The sequence below is a fragment of the Euleptes europaea genome, chromosome 19, assembly GCF_029931775.1.
Source record: "Euleptes europaea isolate rEulEur1 chromosome 19, rEulEur1.hap1, whole genome shotgun sequence".
NCBI classification, from domain to species: domain Eukaryota; kingdom Metazoa; phylum Chordata; class Lepidosauria; order Squamata; family Sphaerodactylidae; genus Euleptes; species Euleptes europaea.
Window position 1 is genome coordinate 33,352,135 of NC_079330.1, and position 16,181 is coordinate 33,368,315.

General features: G+C 46.5%; 1 protein-coding gene across 2 annotated transcripts in view; it reads right to left on the bottom strand.

Moving 5' to 3' along the window:
• The window catches only part of ACACA (acetyl-CoA carboxylase alpha), a 257,765-nt gene extending 242,207 nt beyond the window's left edge, over window positions 1–15,558 (bottom strand). Inside the window, exon 1 of one of the 2 annotated variants that reach the window (XM_056865593.1) lies at window positions 15,314–15,558. In XM_056865593.1, the coding sequence (XP_056721571.1) occupies window positions 15,314–15,540 (227 nt within the window). In that variant the 5' untranslated portion in view covers window positions 15,541–15,558. Of the gene's footprint in view, window positions 1–2,836; window positions 2,939–15,313 lie in introns of those variants that run through there. The other variant, XM_056865594.1, reaches the window with a different exon arrangement.
• Window positions 15,559–16,181: the final 623 nt, after the last annotated feature.

The following is a 16,181-nucleotide window of genomic DNA, read 5'->3' on the forward strand; positions in this document are numbered from 1 at the left end:
AAAGAAATGCCTAGCTACAGCTTTGCCCCTGTTTTCGCAATGAATGCAAATGGACACCTTTATCTCAAAGAGATTTTGGCAAGGCAGTACCGGTGAGTGTGGCATAATCTAGTTCTCACAGACAGCACATGAGGTACCAAATCTATGACTCAGAGCATTTCACACTGCGGCTGGGGAATCACATGACAGTATGTTCATATATATATTTTACAAACATTCTGCAAATATTGTCGAAGGCTTTCACGGTCAGAGTTCATTGGTTCTTGTAGGTTATCCGGGCTGTGTGACCGTGGTCTTGGTATTTTCTTTCCTGACGTTTCGCCAGCAGCTGTGGCAGGCATCTTCAGAGGAGTAACACTGAAGAGACACTGTCCTTCAGTGTTACTCCTCTGAAGATGCCTGCCACAGCTGCTGGCGAAACGTCAGGAAAGAAAATACCAAGACCACGGTCACACAGCCCGGATAACCTACAAGAACCAATTCTGCAAATAGAAAATTAGACCAGACAGAAGGGTTCCAACCTAGCCTTCTCTGTGGAATGCTAATTTTCTACATGCAGGGTCTTCGTGTTCAATAATACAAGCCACAGTTTGCAATTCAAAGAGAGACCATAGAGGTCTGACTCCTCCTCACTGGATTGTTCTCTGAACAGCTTGCAAAAACTCAATTTTTGTGGTCTTATGCCCAGGGCTTCATTTGTATTTGGTCTACCCGTGCTTATACCTGGAATCTATTTCTTGGGAACAAGTAATCCAGAGAGGCCTTCCCTAAGCATGTACAGGTAGGGTTGCAAATGCTGAGCTGGGAAATTCCTGGAGATCTGGGGGTGGAGCCTGGGGAGGGAGGGAGGGGAGGGATCTCAGTGGGGTATAATGACATGGAGTCGTTTTCTCCAGGGAAACTTATCTCTGTCACCTGAAGGCAAGTTGTAATTCAAGACATCTCCAGTAGGCCCTACCTGGAGGTTGGCAACCCTATACACAGAGAGCCTTCCCTTCTCTGCCAAATAATCAAGACTTGCATCTGCCCACTCAAGATTCCTAAGACAGCAGCACGTTGTGCCAATGAACGTTCTTCCCAAACTTCTCCAAGGACTCCAGAAGAAAGCAGGAAGCCAAAAATATACATCAGAGGGTTCAGCAGGATTTAAAGCATTTCTATACCATGCTCTCCAAAGAGGTCACCCACAGTAGCTTCCAGCATAAAACAAATGAATGGAGTTAAAAACAAACCTAAATCAGGGAAAGTAGGAGCAAGGTGAAAGAAACTAGCATGCAACATACCATCATTATAAAGAGAGACACGCAGCTAAGCACCTTTAAAAATCCTTACGAGGAGAAGAGAGAGAAAAAACACAATTATAATGTATATGGGGAAATGACATAAAATGACTAGCAATGAAAAGATAGTAAGACAGGAGAGAGAAGGCCACAAGGAAGGGACCATGGCACAAAGTCCTCTCTTTCAAGCTTAGCAACCCCACCTCCAAGGACAGGGCAGCCTCCAGAGGTGCTTGGTATCTGGAGTCTGGCCTTAGCCAGAGGTTTGAAGAGGGGATGGAACTGGGATCATATGAATAAACCCAAAGAAATCTCTAGGATTCCCTAAAAGCACAGTTCTGCGTTTCATGATGCATAGTCTGTAGTTCAATACTGCAAAAAATATACCTAGGCCACAGGGTGAGGATCCGCTTTATGTGCCACTGGAGGTGAAGCTGGTGGCTGCCCAGAACAGGGCCTGCTCAGTGGTGACACCAAGAATAAGAAAATCACCCCCACATGAGGTATGTTTGGCACCATCTCCTCTGTCCTTCAGAAAGAATGTCGAAACAAGTTCCTTTTCACAATGCTTTCAAGTCAAGTTGGAATTGGGTTAGGTTTTGCTGATTCTAAATTTAGCTAGAGCCTGGATTTTGTTAAAACACATGCGAGTTTTGGTCTTGGGATGCTGCTGAGTTGCCTTTATTTTAGTCACTGGGGGTGGGGTGGCTTCCATCCCCCTTGTCGCCCTGTGTTTTCTTGCTTTTACTTAAAGATTATATTTCAAGTACAGGTAGGTTTATTTAAGCCATGAGCCTTCATTTTATCACAAGACACCTAAAAGGATGATACAAATACTTAATCATAATACAAATTATAAAACTCAAATGCTCAATGCAGAAGATAAACCTACCTTATGGTTTTCCACATGCAACTGGGCAACTACATGTACAAAATCTATTTGCTACCATACAGACTCCTGCGTTTGCTGTTTGTTGCCTAAGAGAGAAAGCGAATCCGTTCCTTTCCAAGTAAGGACAATTTCGAATTCAGACCCTGTATTTTAAGGCTTCAAGCCAATTCATCTACATTTCCTCAGTAATCTTTACAACGTCACACATCTAATCTCAGCATGTTTACTCAGAAGAGAGACCCACTGATTTCAATGCTCAGGGCCCCCAGCCTGGGGGTCCTTTTCCCATCATGAACATTCCCAAACCTAGAAAGCCAGGAATCTCAGCCAGTCCTCACTTACAAAGCCTGGAAGCTGGTTTTCCCCCAAGAGGAACCAACACTGCTGAACCAATTTCCCTGAACACAAAAGTTCCGCAGAAATTCAAAACCTTGTCTGTCCCCCGTCTGTTTTTTGCCCTTCAACCCATCCACTGCCTGCGGCATGGGATCCCTGCCTGCTTTTATCCAAAAATAAATCACCCTTTGCCCAATAGCAAAGAAAAAAAATCTTAAAATATCCTTATCCATCAGATTTAGACTGGTGCTACTCAGTTCAGGATCTGCAGAAAAGAAACAGCAGTCACCTTTCCGAAATCAGATGAAATGAACACCTTTCCTCCTACCTTTGAAGCATGTGATATGTCATCTCTGAGTTCTCCTCTGCAGATTCTTCCATACTGGCTCATGGATAAAGGGGATTTCCCGGGTTAAATTTCTGGATTCGGTGATCCTGTTACGGTAGCAACGGCTGACTGTTCCTTTTCTCCCTCCTCTGCTGCAGCTCTAAAGCCAGCTTCGGAGAACCTCCTGCATTGGCATGGTGCCCTCCTTCCACATAGAGCCGCATTTCACTGGCTGCTTGGCATTTTTTAACCTTTGCCCCCCCCTCCTTTTCTCCAAACGGATGCACACCTCATCCACACACTTTCTCAGCTGTGTGCATTGTGTATCTGCTCAGCTGGGGAGGGGATTGGGAAAGAGCACACACCCCTCTCTGATCTGTCTTGGAGAGAATGAGAAAACAGCTGATCAGGGGCTGACGGGGGGGGGGGGAGGAAAGACCTACAGGTTATGTAATTGGGTTTAAAGGGGAGGCAGGCATCGGTGCCAGAGCTGGGAAGGGGGAAACTTGCTCACTGCCGCTGCATGCCAAAAAAGCAGAGATTCTTCCCCACCCCCCAAAAAAAGAGTCCTACAATCTTCCCTAAAACCTTCTTGCGGCAGCATACATAAACACACCCACACCCTCCCGAAAGTATTGCGGCATATCCAAGACTAACAGATATTAAAAAACAAGCACAGGTATCATGGCATAAATCATGTTCAACAGATACATGAAGCAGGCCCCCAGTTTCTAGCCCACAACAGCTTCAATGCCTGAAGCCGCCTTTGCCCATGGCAGACCACTGCTCCATATAGCTCAAATCAGGACTGGCGACTTTGGCTAGCAGCCCCTCCCCCCCCCCAAGAAATGAAGCTGGTCGCCATACTGATCCGTAGCAAAATCCAAAACCAAAATGCAGGAAATGCCTTTGATAAAGACCAACTGAAACAACATCACGTTTGTGCAACCTTCCAGGTTCTGCAGAACTCTTCACTAGAATGGATGTTTTTAAAAAAGAGGGAGGAAGCGGACAGAACCCAGATCTTTCAGTCCATGGTGTTAAGGCCCCCGTCTACATCGGGTGTACAGTGCTTAGCCGGTGGTTAGAGTGTCAGGCGAGTGAACTGCGGGTTCGAATCCCCACTCATGCCATGGAAGCATGCTGGGTGACCATGGGCCAGTTGCACAGTCTCAGCCTAACCTACCTCACAGGGTTGTTGTAAAGATAAAATGGAAGAGAGGAGAATGATGCAAGCCGCTTTGGGTCCCCACTGGGGAGAAAGGCAGGGTAAGAATGAAATAAAACGAACAGCTGATTCCGGTGGGCACAGGGTGAACCTAGCTGGTACCGAGTTCTGAACAACCCAAAAGCTTATACAACGTGCTGGGTTGTTTTGGTCATTGGATCCTGTTTCTTGCTACAGACCAGAACAGCTACCAACTTTTTTGTTTGCCTACTTTGGGAATACTGGAATTCAGCCACTGAAGAAAAGGGAATTTCAACTGGAGGAAAAAGAAACTTGGAAACGGCACTAAATCACAGCCCCACAGTCTGGCTTTTATTGACTCTTTATTTGATGAATCAACTAAAATTATTCTCTGGTATTGTTAATATGACTATGTCTAACGCCTTCCCTCTGTTCTCAACCTTTTAAGGGACTAGAGTGTTCCATCTGGCACCTGATAGACATCTGATCAACTAATGATGGTTTGAGTCTCCCTTTTTTAAGTGGTAGAGAAAGTCGGCATATAAAAACCAACTCTTCTCCATCTTCTTTTTTTCTAGCAGGGTGGCGTCCTTTTTTTGCTTCTTCCTCCCAACTTGCCAGGAGTGCAACTCCATATCAACCACGCCCTTGTGCCCACTGATGTTTACTAAGCATCCTACACTGAGAGGCCTCAACACCATGGACTGAAAGATGCCCCAGTCCACAACATCTAACCTGATAAAGAGCTCTGGAGAACTAGAAAGCTCACCTAATACAAGGTTCCCCAGCGTGGTGTCCGTAGGCGCCATGGTGCCCACCAGTACGTCTCACTGAGCTTTTCAGAAAGTAAGGCAGGGCTTGTTATTCGCTGTCCTCATTCAAACGAAAAGGATGCAACAGCAGCAGCAGAAGCCACTGGAGGATCAGGAGAAGTAGTCAACTTCCAGGCTTGCGGTTCCATTCCCCCTTTCCTTCTTTTTATTACCCCTCCTCTTTCCTCCCTCTTTCCCTTGGATTTTCCTTCATTTCTTTTTATTCCCCATCCGCAATTCTTCTGCAAACTAAGGAGGGAGGTATTGTGTTTGGCTCCATCTTCTGCAGCAGCCATCTTGGGGTGGTGTTCATCTTCCCCTCTCAAAATCCCAAAGCTGCATGCAGGCTCAAAAAGGTTAGGGACCCCTGCTCTAATGTGTAGCTAGTCCAAACAAAAGGTATTATATGGATTTTGGATCTAATTAGCATCAGCCCCTCCACAGGCACAGGATAGTGAGGTTTTCTTAACACCCAACAGACATTAGAGATTGAGTCTGGCACCTCCTTCATGTGAACGTTCTTCTGCTCTACCACTGAGCCACTGCCTCTCCCATGTGCCATCTTCAAACTTTTTTAAAAAGGTACAAAACTCTTTTTGTGTGCGTCCACCATTCAGAATGCAAACATAGTGATTTGCCAATGCCAACTTCACACATGCCACTTACAGCCCTTCTCCAGGCACCAGAATGCATGTGCGAAATCCTAGAAAAGCAGCCCTGAATGCACTTGGTTGGACCACATCTGAGTCCATCAATGGCTAAGGCAGGAAGGTTGAAAGGCAGTGGGCACTTCACACTTGCCTCACTTTGAAGTGCACATGAGATTTGGTCTGTAATTAATGGCTTTACAAGCCCTGCCGGGAGTTAATCCAGCTCGTCACAGTAGAATAATTTTTTAAATTTCATCATAGGAGAAAGATGGAAGAAATTCCTGGATTACATATTTAAGACTAGAATGTCTGCATGTCTAAACATTTCAACAAAAAAATACTGTTCATTATTTTACTGGGATTTTAATCCTGCGGTTTTATTGTATATTGTACTTTTATTGTTTTACAAATCAATCAGTTATCATACACGTCACCTCGAGGACATCGTGGCCCTGAAGGTAAGAAATAAGTACAATAATAAATAAAACTAAACGTGGGGCCTTCTGTAGGCAAAGTGTGTGGATTTTCCTCCAACCACTTTTCCTTCCATCTGGCTGGACTGTATGAAGCGGCCTTATACCAACTCAGATAACTGGTCCACCAAACTCAACACTGGCTGCTCTAGTGGGCAGCACCTCTCCGTGGCCTTTCACAGCATCAGCAGTCTGAAACCCTCTGGAAATGTCAAGGCCGGGACCTTCTGCACACAAAGCATGTGCTCTGCCAAGGGACACCAGCCATCCCTCTCCTCTCTGCCAACAGATGCCAAGGTACTGCAACAAACTGGATTCAACCCATGGGATTTAGATGCATGAGGGAGTCAGGAAGGGACGAACAGCACACTAAACACACACACACACCCCGACATGTACAGAAAGAATACAGAACATGGAGGAGGAGGAGGAAAGTTGGTTTTGATATGCCGACTTTCTCTACCACTTAAGAAAGAATCAAGCTGGGTTACAACCACCTTCCCCTCCCCACAACTGACACCCTGTGAGATACATGGGGCCGAGAGAGCTCTAAGAGAGCTGTGACTAGCCCAAGGTCACCCAGCAGGCTTCATGTGGAGGAGTGGGGAAACAAACCCGGTTCTCCAGATCAGAGTCCACTGCTCCAAACCACCGCTCTTAACCACTACACCACTCTGGTCAAAAACATTCTGGGCAGATGCCGAGGGCTCGCTCCATCCCCATTTCCATCCCTCCAGTTTCAATTACACCAGGAGGGCTCCATCCCGACTTACCAACAATACACAGAAGCTGCCTATCACAGGGATGTACCTGATGCATCCCACAGCCAGAAGCTAGCATCCATCCCCAACACAGCAGCACACTGGATGCTTCCGCTGACATACAGAAGTCGGCATCGCACTGCCTTGCCAGCTTGCAACATAACAACAGCAGCAGCATCTTGCATTCTCCAACCCACACCCTGCTGTCATCCAATCCAGGGTTTGTACTTCCTACATCTGGGCCAAGGACGCCACACCCATTCATCAGCTGCAAGTGGCAAACAGCATTTCTGTGCCTGTGGCAATACCAGCCGCCTCTTGTTTGTCACTACAGAAACAAAAGAAATCGCTGATTTACACTGAAGGGTCCATCTAGTTTCTGACAGGGGCTGACCAGATACCCTCTGCACGATCATTAGCCAGCGAGGAAGGAGGCAGATTTCCCTGGCGCTGGGAAGACCAGCACCTGGTATTCAGAGGTAGACTGCCTCAGTACAAGCCAGGTTCTATTTAGCTTCTCTTCAGTATAAATAAGCAATAAACCTATCCTCCAGAAATGTCTCAAACCCAGTTTTTAAGATATCTAAGCTGTGTGTGTGTGTGTGTGTGTGTGTGTGTGATAAGTGTCATCAAGTTGCTTCCTAGTCATGGCGACCTTTTGAATCAATGTCCTCCAAAACGTCCTATTAGGGGTGTGCACCATTTTTTTCAGTATTTTTCAGGGTTTAATAAACCTGGAAATTTTCAAAAAAGCCGAAAAAAGTTGAATCCCCATAATAGTATGGGGGGGGGGGGAGTTGGCTTTTTTCGGATATTCTAAATTTCTTGGGTCTATTAAATCCAAACCCAAAAAATTCCAGCTGCCTCTGAACTCCACATGGGTCTTGGAGGCAGCAAGCAGTGGAGAACAAAACGCTGGACTCAGCTCAGCCCAGCCCAGGGCATTCAGCCCAGCCACCGCCTGCCACCTCCGAGACCCAGCCAGCCAGCAGGTAAGTGAGGGGGAGAGGGAGGGAAGGAAGGGAAGAGGGAGAGGGGACCCCCCCCCAGTATTTTTTTTTTAAGGCGGCAGGGCCGAATGGGACTGAATGATGCTGAAAAAAATTGGCATTATTCTGGATCCGCTTTTCAACTCCCTTAAATCGCCGCTTTTGGGGGGGATTAAAAAAAATATCAATAAGGTATTTGGGGGGGGGTTTGGCTTTGCCGAATGCACACCCCCACATCCTACTGTTAACATCTTTTAACATCATCATCAACCTTTATTGCTCATTGACAGAGTCTTATGCATTTACACTGTACAAGGGAAACCGCTTTACAAAAACAGCCTGATCCCATTCAATCTTAGAACAGAATTTTGTCATGACAATTTTACAGCCATTACATGCATTAGATATTTCGCAATCTGATAAATTTTCTCGGTATCAGCATCGAGATTAGATAAGAAGAACGGCATAATCCAAGGTTCTAAGGGAAGATCATATTTGGCTAGAATGGGTAAAATCCGGTGAGTTCTCTCTACCTTCCATTTTTTACAGAAGAGGAGCAGGTGGTCTAGGGTTTCAATTATACTGTCTCCACAGGTGGTTACTAAAAGGAATTTTCAAAAAGCGACCTTTAACGCCTGTGTGGGGAAAGCATTCGGCCTCACTAGGGTAAAAGCACGCCTTTGATTTGGGAAAGTTAAAAGGTTAAAATATAAGGGGAGGACTTCTGGCGGGGGGACTCCCATTGCGGCAGTGGAACAAACTTGATGCGCTCTGCATTGGGTACTGTTAAAATCTAAGCTAAATACTCTTCGCCTCATTTCTTCACTGGCTTTCTATTGGTTAACAGCCTTGCTCAGGTCTTGCAAACAGAGGGCTGCGGCCACCTTTATAGAGTCAATCCATCTCATGTTGGGTTTTCTTCTTTTCCTGCTGCCTTCCACTTTTCCTAGCATTATTGTCTTTTCCAGTGAGTCTTGTCTTCTCATAATGTGACCAAATAGCTGTCGCAAATTCTATACGTTACTTATCTGCCACATGAAGCAGAACCTCTAAAATTAATTATGTCCCTAGAAGGAAAGCCCACCTGCTACGTTTCCCTATGACCCAAGTGGCACATCTTTAGAATTTAGGATTACCAACCCCCATTACAACTGATCTCCAGACTACAGAGGCCAGTTCCTCTGGAGAAAATGGCTGTTTTGGACTGTATGGCATTATACCCTGATGAGGTTCCTGCCCCAAGTTCCACCCCCATTATCTCCAGGAATTTCCCAATCCGGAGTCAGCAACTGTATTACAACAGCCTCCTATTACAACATGTGAGCCTATACGGTGGCCTTATGCCGAACCTGACCATTAGCCCATTTGGCTTGGTCCATTCTGACTGGCAGCAGCTAGTTAGGAGTTCAACCCTTGCAAATTGAAATCTTTGCCAGGGTTGAGACTGGGATCTTTGGTGCACCAAGCGGGCTCTTCACAGGGGATCTGTAGAATCCACCCCTGCAGGCACATATGACTACCACAACATAGAGCACATTCATCAGGATTTGGCTGCTGTGACTGACAGGAGCTCTCCAGGGTCCTAAGCAGAGAAGGATATCCCCCGCTCCCTGGCACCCAAGACCCTTTATCTAGGAACGCCAGAAGTGGAACCAGAAAACCTCAGCCATCAAAACCACATGCTCAACCATTAAGACACAATCTTTCCTCCAAACAGCTCAGGCTGGATTACATGGCAGGTTTCTCTTGTTTTTGTTATCCTCACAATAACCCTGAGAGTGACCGACTAACCCAGAGGCATCTGGCAAGTTAGATGGACATGGGATTTGAACCTTGGTTTTTCTTAGCTTAAATTCAACACTGCCCACTACACTGTACTGGCTGACCACCACCTAATGTGAAAAAGGGTGCTGACAAAAATTGTAGCACACCAACGGTGATGCTTCTGTACATAACCTAACACATGTTCTATATAATCATTTACATTTCCAGATTGCCACGACAGAAGGATGTATTCCAGTGTTCCACACCCAAAAAAGTAATATTCAAAATATACAAAGGGCAATAAAACATAAGTCCTCACAGAATAAAATACAAAACCAAGATCATCTCTGGAGAGCTCTCGAGCTTGAACCAAGACCCTTGGAGATCCCATGGACAGGGTGTCGAGATCTTTGATCCCTCTTTGGGAAAAGGAGCCCCCTTGTGACCCGCTGACACTATGAAAGCCAGGCCTAGCTGCAGCCCCGCAGGCGTGGCCTTCTGCCTTTCCTCGATCAAAAGTTCAGCACATTTCCGCCTACCGAGTCACCCCATATGTCCGACGCCGACACTGACAGAGACCCAAAGCCTCTAACTATCCGGGGTCTGCAACCACAGCCACGGAATCCTTCTAACAGCAATGCAGATTTCCAACCTCTCCAGCACAGTCCTGCAAGGCCGGCTTCCAGGCACGTCTCCTCCCAGGCCAAGCTCATCCACGGCCCGCTAATGAGCAGCTCAGCAAGCAGATTAGAGGCTCAGAGGCTCTCGTTCGAGCAGCGGTCACATGGCTGGAAACCTGGGAAGAAGCAGGCAGGGTGACGGACGGCTGCCCAGCTCCTGCCTCCCCTCCTTCAGATGCCCCACCCATCAACAGAGGCGGGTGAGATCAGCTGGATCGGGGTCCAGGCAAGCTGGAGACACGCCAGGCTGTATCTGTGGACTTATGGGTGCCTAACTCTGCACAAGATCACACTGCTGGTGGCAAAGGATTTAAAAAAATGTATCCTAAGACACTAAAGAGGAGGAGGAAGAAACAGAATGGGGTGGGGGGTGCACGACTTGCAAGAAGCAGCAGGTCCTTTAAAAATGTAAGCCACCAGAGTCTACGAGATAGAATTAGTACATATTTTGTACACAGACGGTCCCACTACCCTGGCATTGAAGAAGTTTGTTTCCCCCCTGCTGATTTTAAGTCTGTTGTTTTCAGAATTCTGTTACCTCGTGGGGGTTTTATTGTTGCTTCCTGCTTTTGGTCACAGTTATCCAGAAGAAAGTCAGGCTTCTAAATGCTTTAAATAAAGAAATAAATCTCCAGTTAAATGGCATCCACTAACAGGGCTAGAGAGCCAGCGTGGTGTAATGGTTAAGAATGGTGAGACTCTAATCTGGAGAACCGGGTTTCAATTCCCCGCTTTTCCACATGAAGCCTTGGGCCAGTCACAGTTCTCTCCGAACTCACTCCACCCACACGGAGGCAGGCAATGGCAAACCACCTCCGAACATCTGTGGCCGTGAAAACCCTACAGGTCACTGTAAGTCAGCTGTGACTTGATGACACACACACAATAGGGCTGGGAAAGGAAAAAAGAGACAGAGTAGAAACTGAAAATAAAGACATAAAAATGTAAGGTAAGGGTTATTTGGTGAAAGAGCGAAAAGAACCTCGCTTGTGAAAATTTTTAGCATGCAGGTTGAGTTTTCATACTGCAACGGAGTGGCAGGGCCAAGGGGAAATGTGGAGGACAGCCACAAGATGGCTCCTAAAATTGCCACACACACACACACACCCATGGGGGGGTGTAAGAAAAAGCACTGCCTCATATCACAAGCCGAGGAAAATGGAAGAGGGGTTGCAACAAAGGATTCAGACACAGAAAAAGTAGTTAACCCCTCAAGTATGCAGCCTCCGAGTGACTGATAACTGGGCCCAGACACCAGTGAAGGGCAACCTAAAACAGAAGCAGAATACTGTGTGTTTTTCCTCCAGGTCTCCTTTGTTATATGTGGCTCAGTGTCAAGCCTTACTGCATTGGCAAAGAAGGAAGGTCACTGTATGCGCCAGCCGGCTGGCAAGAGTGTGGCTTCAGCCTGGAATGGGAGAGACAGTGGGGCTCGCCAAGACTACAAGTCCATCCCACCCCCACGAGACAGAGGATTGAGAAAATCATGGCAGTCTGTCCAAGACAAAGTTCGAGCCCTACTATTCCTGGGAGAGCTGCAGCCTGTGGCAAAAATCGCTGGGCTTAATCGTATGAAAAATGCAAGATTACCCTACAGACCTCCAAGCCCTGTTTGGGGGCAGCCTCAGACAAGGGTCTTTCCAAGCTCAGCTGCCCTTGACTAGGGATGGCAGGGACTGCATCAAGGATCTTTGGCATCAAAAGGAGGCACTCTACCCCTGAGCTCTCAAACATGACTTCTTTAACTTGAAAGAAAAATAAGACAAAAACAATTGGGGACCTTTTCAGGAGAGGACACTTAGCGCTGTGCCTAGCTAAATAACCTGACCACAGGTCAAGTCATCTCAGGGGATCAAACAAAAAGCAAACAGATTGAGAAAGAGGCATTCAAGGCTGCATCCCGATTGCGTACGGAGAGCGCACCGCGTGCCAGACTTTAGGCATGCAAGAACCATGTGGTTTGACGAGAGGCCTCTGGTGCCCTGCTGTAACTTTCCATAGAAGAAGAAGAAGAAGAGTTGGTTTTTAAATGCCGACTTTCTCCACCACTTAAGGAAAAATCAAACCTGCTTACAATAACCTTCCCTTCCCCACAACAAACACCCTGTGAAGTAGGTGGGGCTGAGAGAGTGTGACTAGCCCAGGGTCACCCAGCAGGCTTTATGTGGAGGAGTGGGGAATCAAACCCGGTTCACCAGATTAAAGTCCACCGCTCCAAACCACCGCTCTTAACCACTACACCATTCTGGCTCTCGTAGCTCAGGAGGGCCAGCTCTCCCGCAGGAGAAAGGGGATACTGGGCCCAAAAACAGGGTCTCCAAAGAGTCCACTGGAAAATAAACCAAGGCAAGTTGATCATAGAATCATAGAGTTGTAAGGGACCATCAGGGTAATCTAGTCCAACCCCCTGCACAATGCAGGAAATTCACAACTACCTCCTCTATCTCCCTTTAACTGGAGGCCGGGGATTGAACCTGGGACCTTCTGCATGCCAAGCAGATGCTCTACCACTAAGCCACAGACCTTTCCCTGAAGATAAGAGAGAGAGAGAGAGAGAGAGAGAGAGAGAGAGAGAGAGAGAGAGTGCAGTGCCATTAAGTCACTTCTGAATCACGGTGACCCTATGAATCAATGTCCTCCAAAACCTCCTATCATTATCAGCCTAGCTCAGGTCTTTCAAAAGGAGGACTGTGGCTTCCTTGATTGAGTCCGTCAATTTCATGCTGGGTCTTCCTCTTTCCCTGCTGCCTTCAACTTTTCCTAGGTCTATTATCTTGCCCAGTGACTCTTGTCTTCTCTTGGGCCAGTCAGACAGTCTCAGCCTAGGGTTGCTGTGAGGCTAGAATGAGGGTGAGGGGGACGAGGCAAGCCGCTTTTGGGTTCCTGCCCGTGTTCTTCTGGCTCTACGGATTCTCTAGCGCACGTGCTTTTGGAGTGTCGTATTTATGAGGATCTAAGATCAAGATATACTGTTCCTCTTCTAACAGATTGGACTAGTAACTCTGTGTCTGAGCTAATACCCTATTTATTAAGTGACAGGGATCCAAAGGCTACACTGGCAGTGGCAGAATTTATCTCATTCCTTACATCCCTTAAACAATAGATTTAGAATTACGCTGCTCAAGATTTATGAATCAAGGAGCTTCTAAGGGAGAAAGAAAAGAAAAATAGTTCCTATGTGGGGGGGGGGAAGGTGGGGTATAAAATAAATAAATAAATTTATTTTATTACTTTGTTTTTTTCAAATTTGTAGCCCGCCCTCATCCCCGGCAAACCAGACTCATGGCGGGTAACAACCGCTAAAATACATAAAATCCGCAATATCATTAAAACATCAACAACCTCAAAACGTCTAAAACCTCAAAAACATCAGTAAAACATAATACACTCATAAACAGGTGGCCTTAATGTGCCAAAAAGGCCGCACATTCTTCAGCCCGGGGATCACCAGCAGATTACTATTAGTAGAGCATAAAGCTCTTTGGGGGGCATACCAGGAGAGGCAGTCCCACAACAACCCCAACCTCAGCCCTTTTCCTGACAGTGGTGCCTGGGGAAGGGCCCCACCACTGCGCTCCCTCTTCCCTCCAGGCGCCCGTCTCGACAGCCGTTACATGCACCGCCTCCCTTACCTTCCCTGCCCTGAGCCTCTTTCTCCCTGGCCCTTCCCAGCGATTAGCACACAGACTGCCGCACAGGGCCTCTGCTCAAACCCAGCTGGGCTGGGGCATGCAGCAGTGAACCAAAAAGGCAAGATGCTCGGAAGCCACTTGCCCTGTGGCCCAGAACTGTATCCAGAAGCGGGCAATTGGAAAGACACATCTTTAAAAACACGGGAAGAAACACCTGTTCATTCAAGCATCTACAGACACTCCTCTCCCATTCAGCATTGTTCCAGAGGCTATAGGTATGGCCATCTAACACTGCCCACCTTCAAAAGGAACATGGAAGGCCAGGCCATTCCATCAAACAGGAGAAAAGACAACTAACGTTGGCACTCCGCGCACACACTCAGAGCTTTTCTTAGGTGCAAAGCAATTCCTATAAGTATCACTAGGCTCGAGACCAGTATCACCTTAGAGACCAACAGGAATTTCAGGGTATAAGCTCTCGAGAGTCAAAGCTCCCTTTGCTTTCACTCTCAAAAGCTTATACTCCGAAAATCCTGTTGGTCTCTAAGGTGCTACTGGACTTGAGCCTATTTCTTCTACTGCAGACTAACATGGCTACACTCTGAAGCTTTCTTCGGTATATTCACCCAAGAAAGAGGGAGACCAAAAAGAAGCATCTAAAGCACTTTCTGATCTTTTTTTGAGCTTGACTTGATGTTCCCACAGATGTTTCTTTTCAGTTCTGCCATTCCCAGCCATTTCCATCTCCCTGGTTCAACCAGAAACCCTGGACTGTCACGGCTGCCCAAGATAGGCAGCTTAATTCCACTCATAAAGGACAGAGGGAAGATCTCTACTCTTGTACAATCTTGCCTGATTTCTACAGTCTCTGTGTCAAAGCTTCCAGAAATAAAGCGGGGGACCATGCAAAACAGTTTTTTTTAGGTGGTACTTTCATTCACATTGTGGAGAGGGAGAGGGCAAGACAGAAATGAAATTAATAATAAAATAAAATATGGAATACCCCCACACATACTCAGATGGTGCTGAGTGTACTAAATTTATGACACCAGCAGCAAACACTTGCTCATCCTAGTCTCAGAGGATAGGTTTCCTGTTGATTTTAAACAAGATTTTAGTATTTCACATTGCATGTAAGTTGCCTCAAGTACCTCCAGGGGATGCAGATAAATTGGACATGCTTATGCCATTAAAGGTTATTTGAATTTGATTTTGAAATTGGACATCATTGAAATAAAGAAAATATTTGCAGATCATGGTAGAAACAGCAGTTGCTCAGCTGAGAACAGGAGGTATACTAGTGCTGGTTGCGCCCCGTTCCCACTCACATCGCGCACGCACACATACCGCTAGTCAGTATTCGTTGACCTCACAAGGCCCTTTGGATTAGTAGAAAGAATGAGAGAAGAGGCACAGACTTGGGGGGAGGTAGTTGTGAATTTCCTGCATTGTGCAGTGGTTGGACTTGATGACCCTGGTAGTACCTTCCAACTCTATGATTTTAAGAACCAGGTTCCATTTTGGTACCTCATATTACTCGCCAGCCCATCTTGGACGCTGGAGGGAGCCAAGTCAGAAAGCGAATCCGAGCTGACAGAGACTGGTGACAATGACCGCTCTTTGTCCTCCAGGAGGTCGATTTTCACCAATGAGCTTGTCTCGTCCTCGGAGTTGTCCTCAGACACAGAGCCAATGATGAAGCGAGAGTGCGCGTTCAACTCCAAGGACTTGTCCTCCGGCAAAGGTTCACCCATTGTGCCACCGATGTAGATTTGCACCGCTGGAGTGAGGAAAAAAACAAAATGCATGCGAAGAGTTCAGATCATCACCAATTGTAGCAGCCACTGAGGGGAAAAATATAATCCATCAAGAACTGTATTGTCTACTCAGAATGGCAGTGGCTCTATAAGGTCTCAACCATATGTCTTTCATATCACCTACTGCCTGGTCCTTTCAACTGGAGATGCCGGGGATCGAACCTGGGACTTTCTGCATGCCAAGCAGATGCTCTTCCACTAAGCCACAGCCCCTCAGAAATACCACAGTAAAATATTTAGCGGCTGACTGGTCAAATATTAGCTGCTCATAAACCCTGTTCACACATTACTGTGAGCACACATACATTTTATTTATTTATTTTAAAATTTATATCCTGCTCTATCCCAGCCGAACCCGGGCTCACAGCGGCTTACATAAAAACATCATTTGTACAATCCTTAAATATTAATATCCAAAATATAATTTACAATTAAAACCACAAATCCATTCTAAAATCCAGCTGGTGCCCAATATATTAGGACACAGGTCAGTAGCCAGCCCAGCAGAGAATTCTGCAGGGCCTGTAAGATGGAGCTATTCCACCAGACCTATGGTTGAGGACATCTGAAGAAAGAAC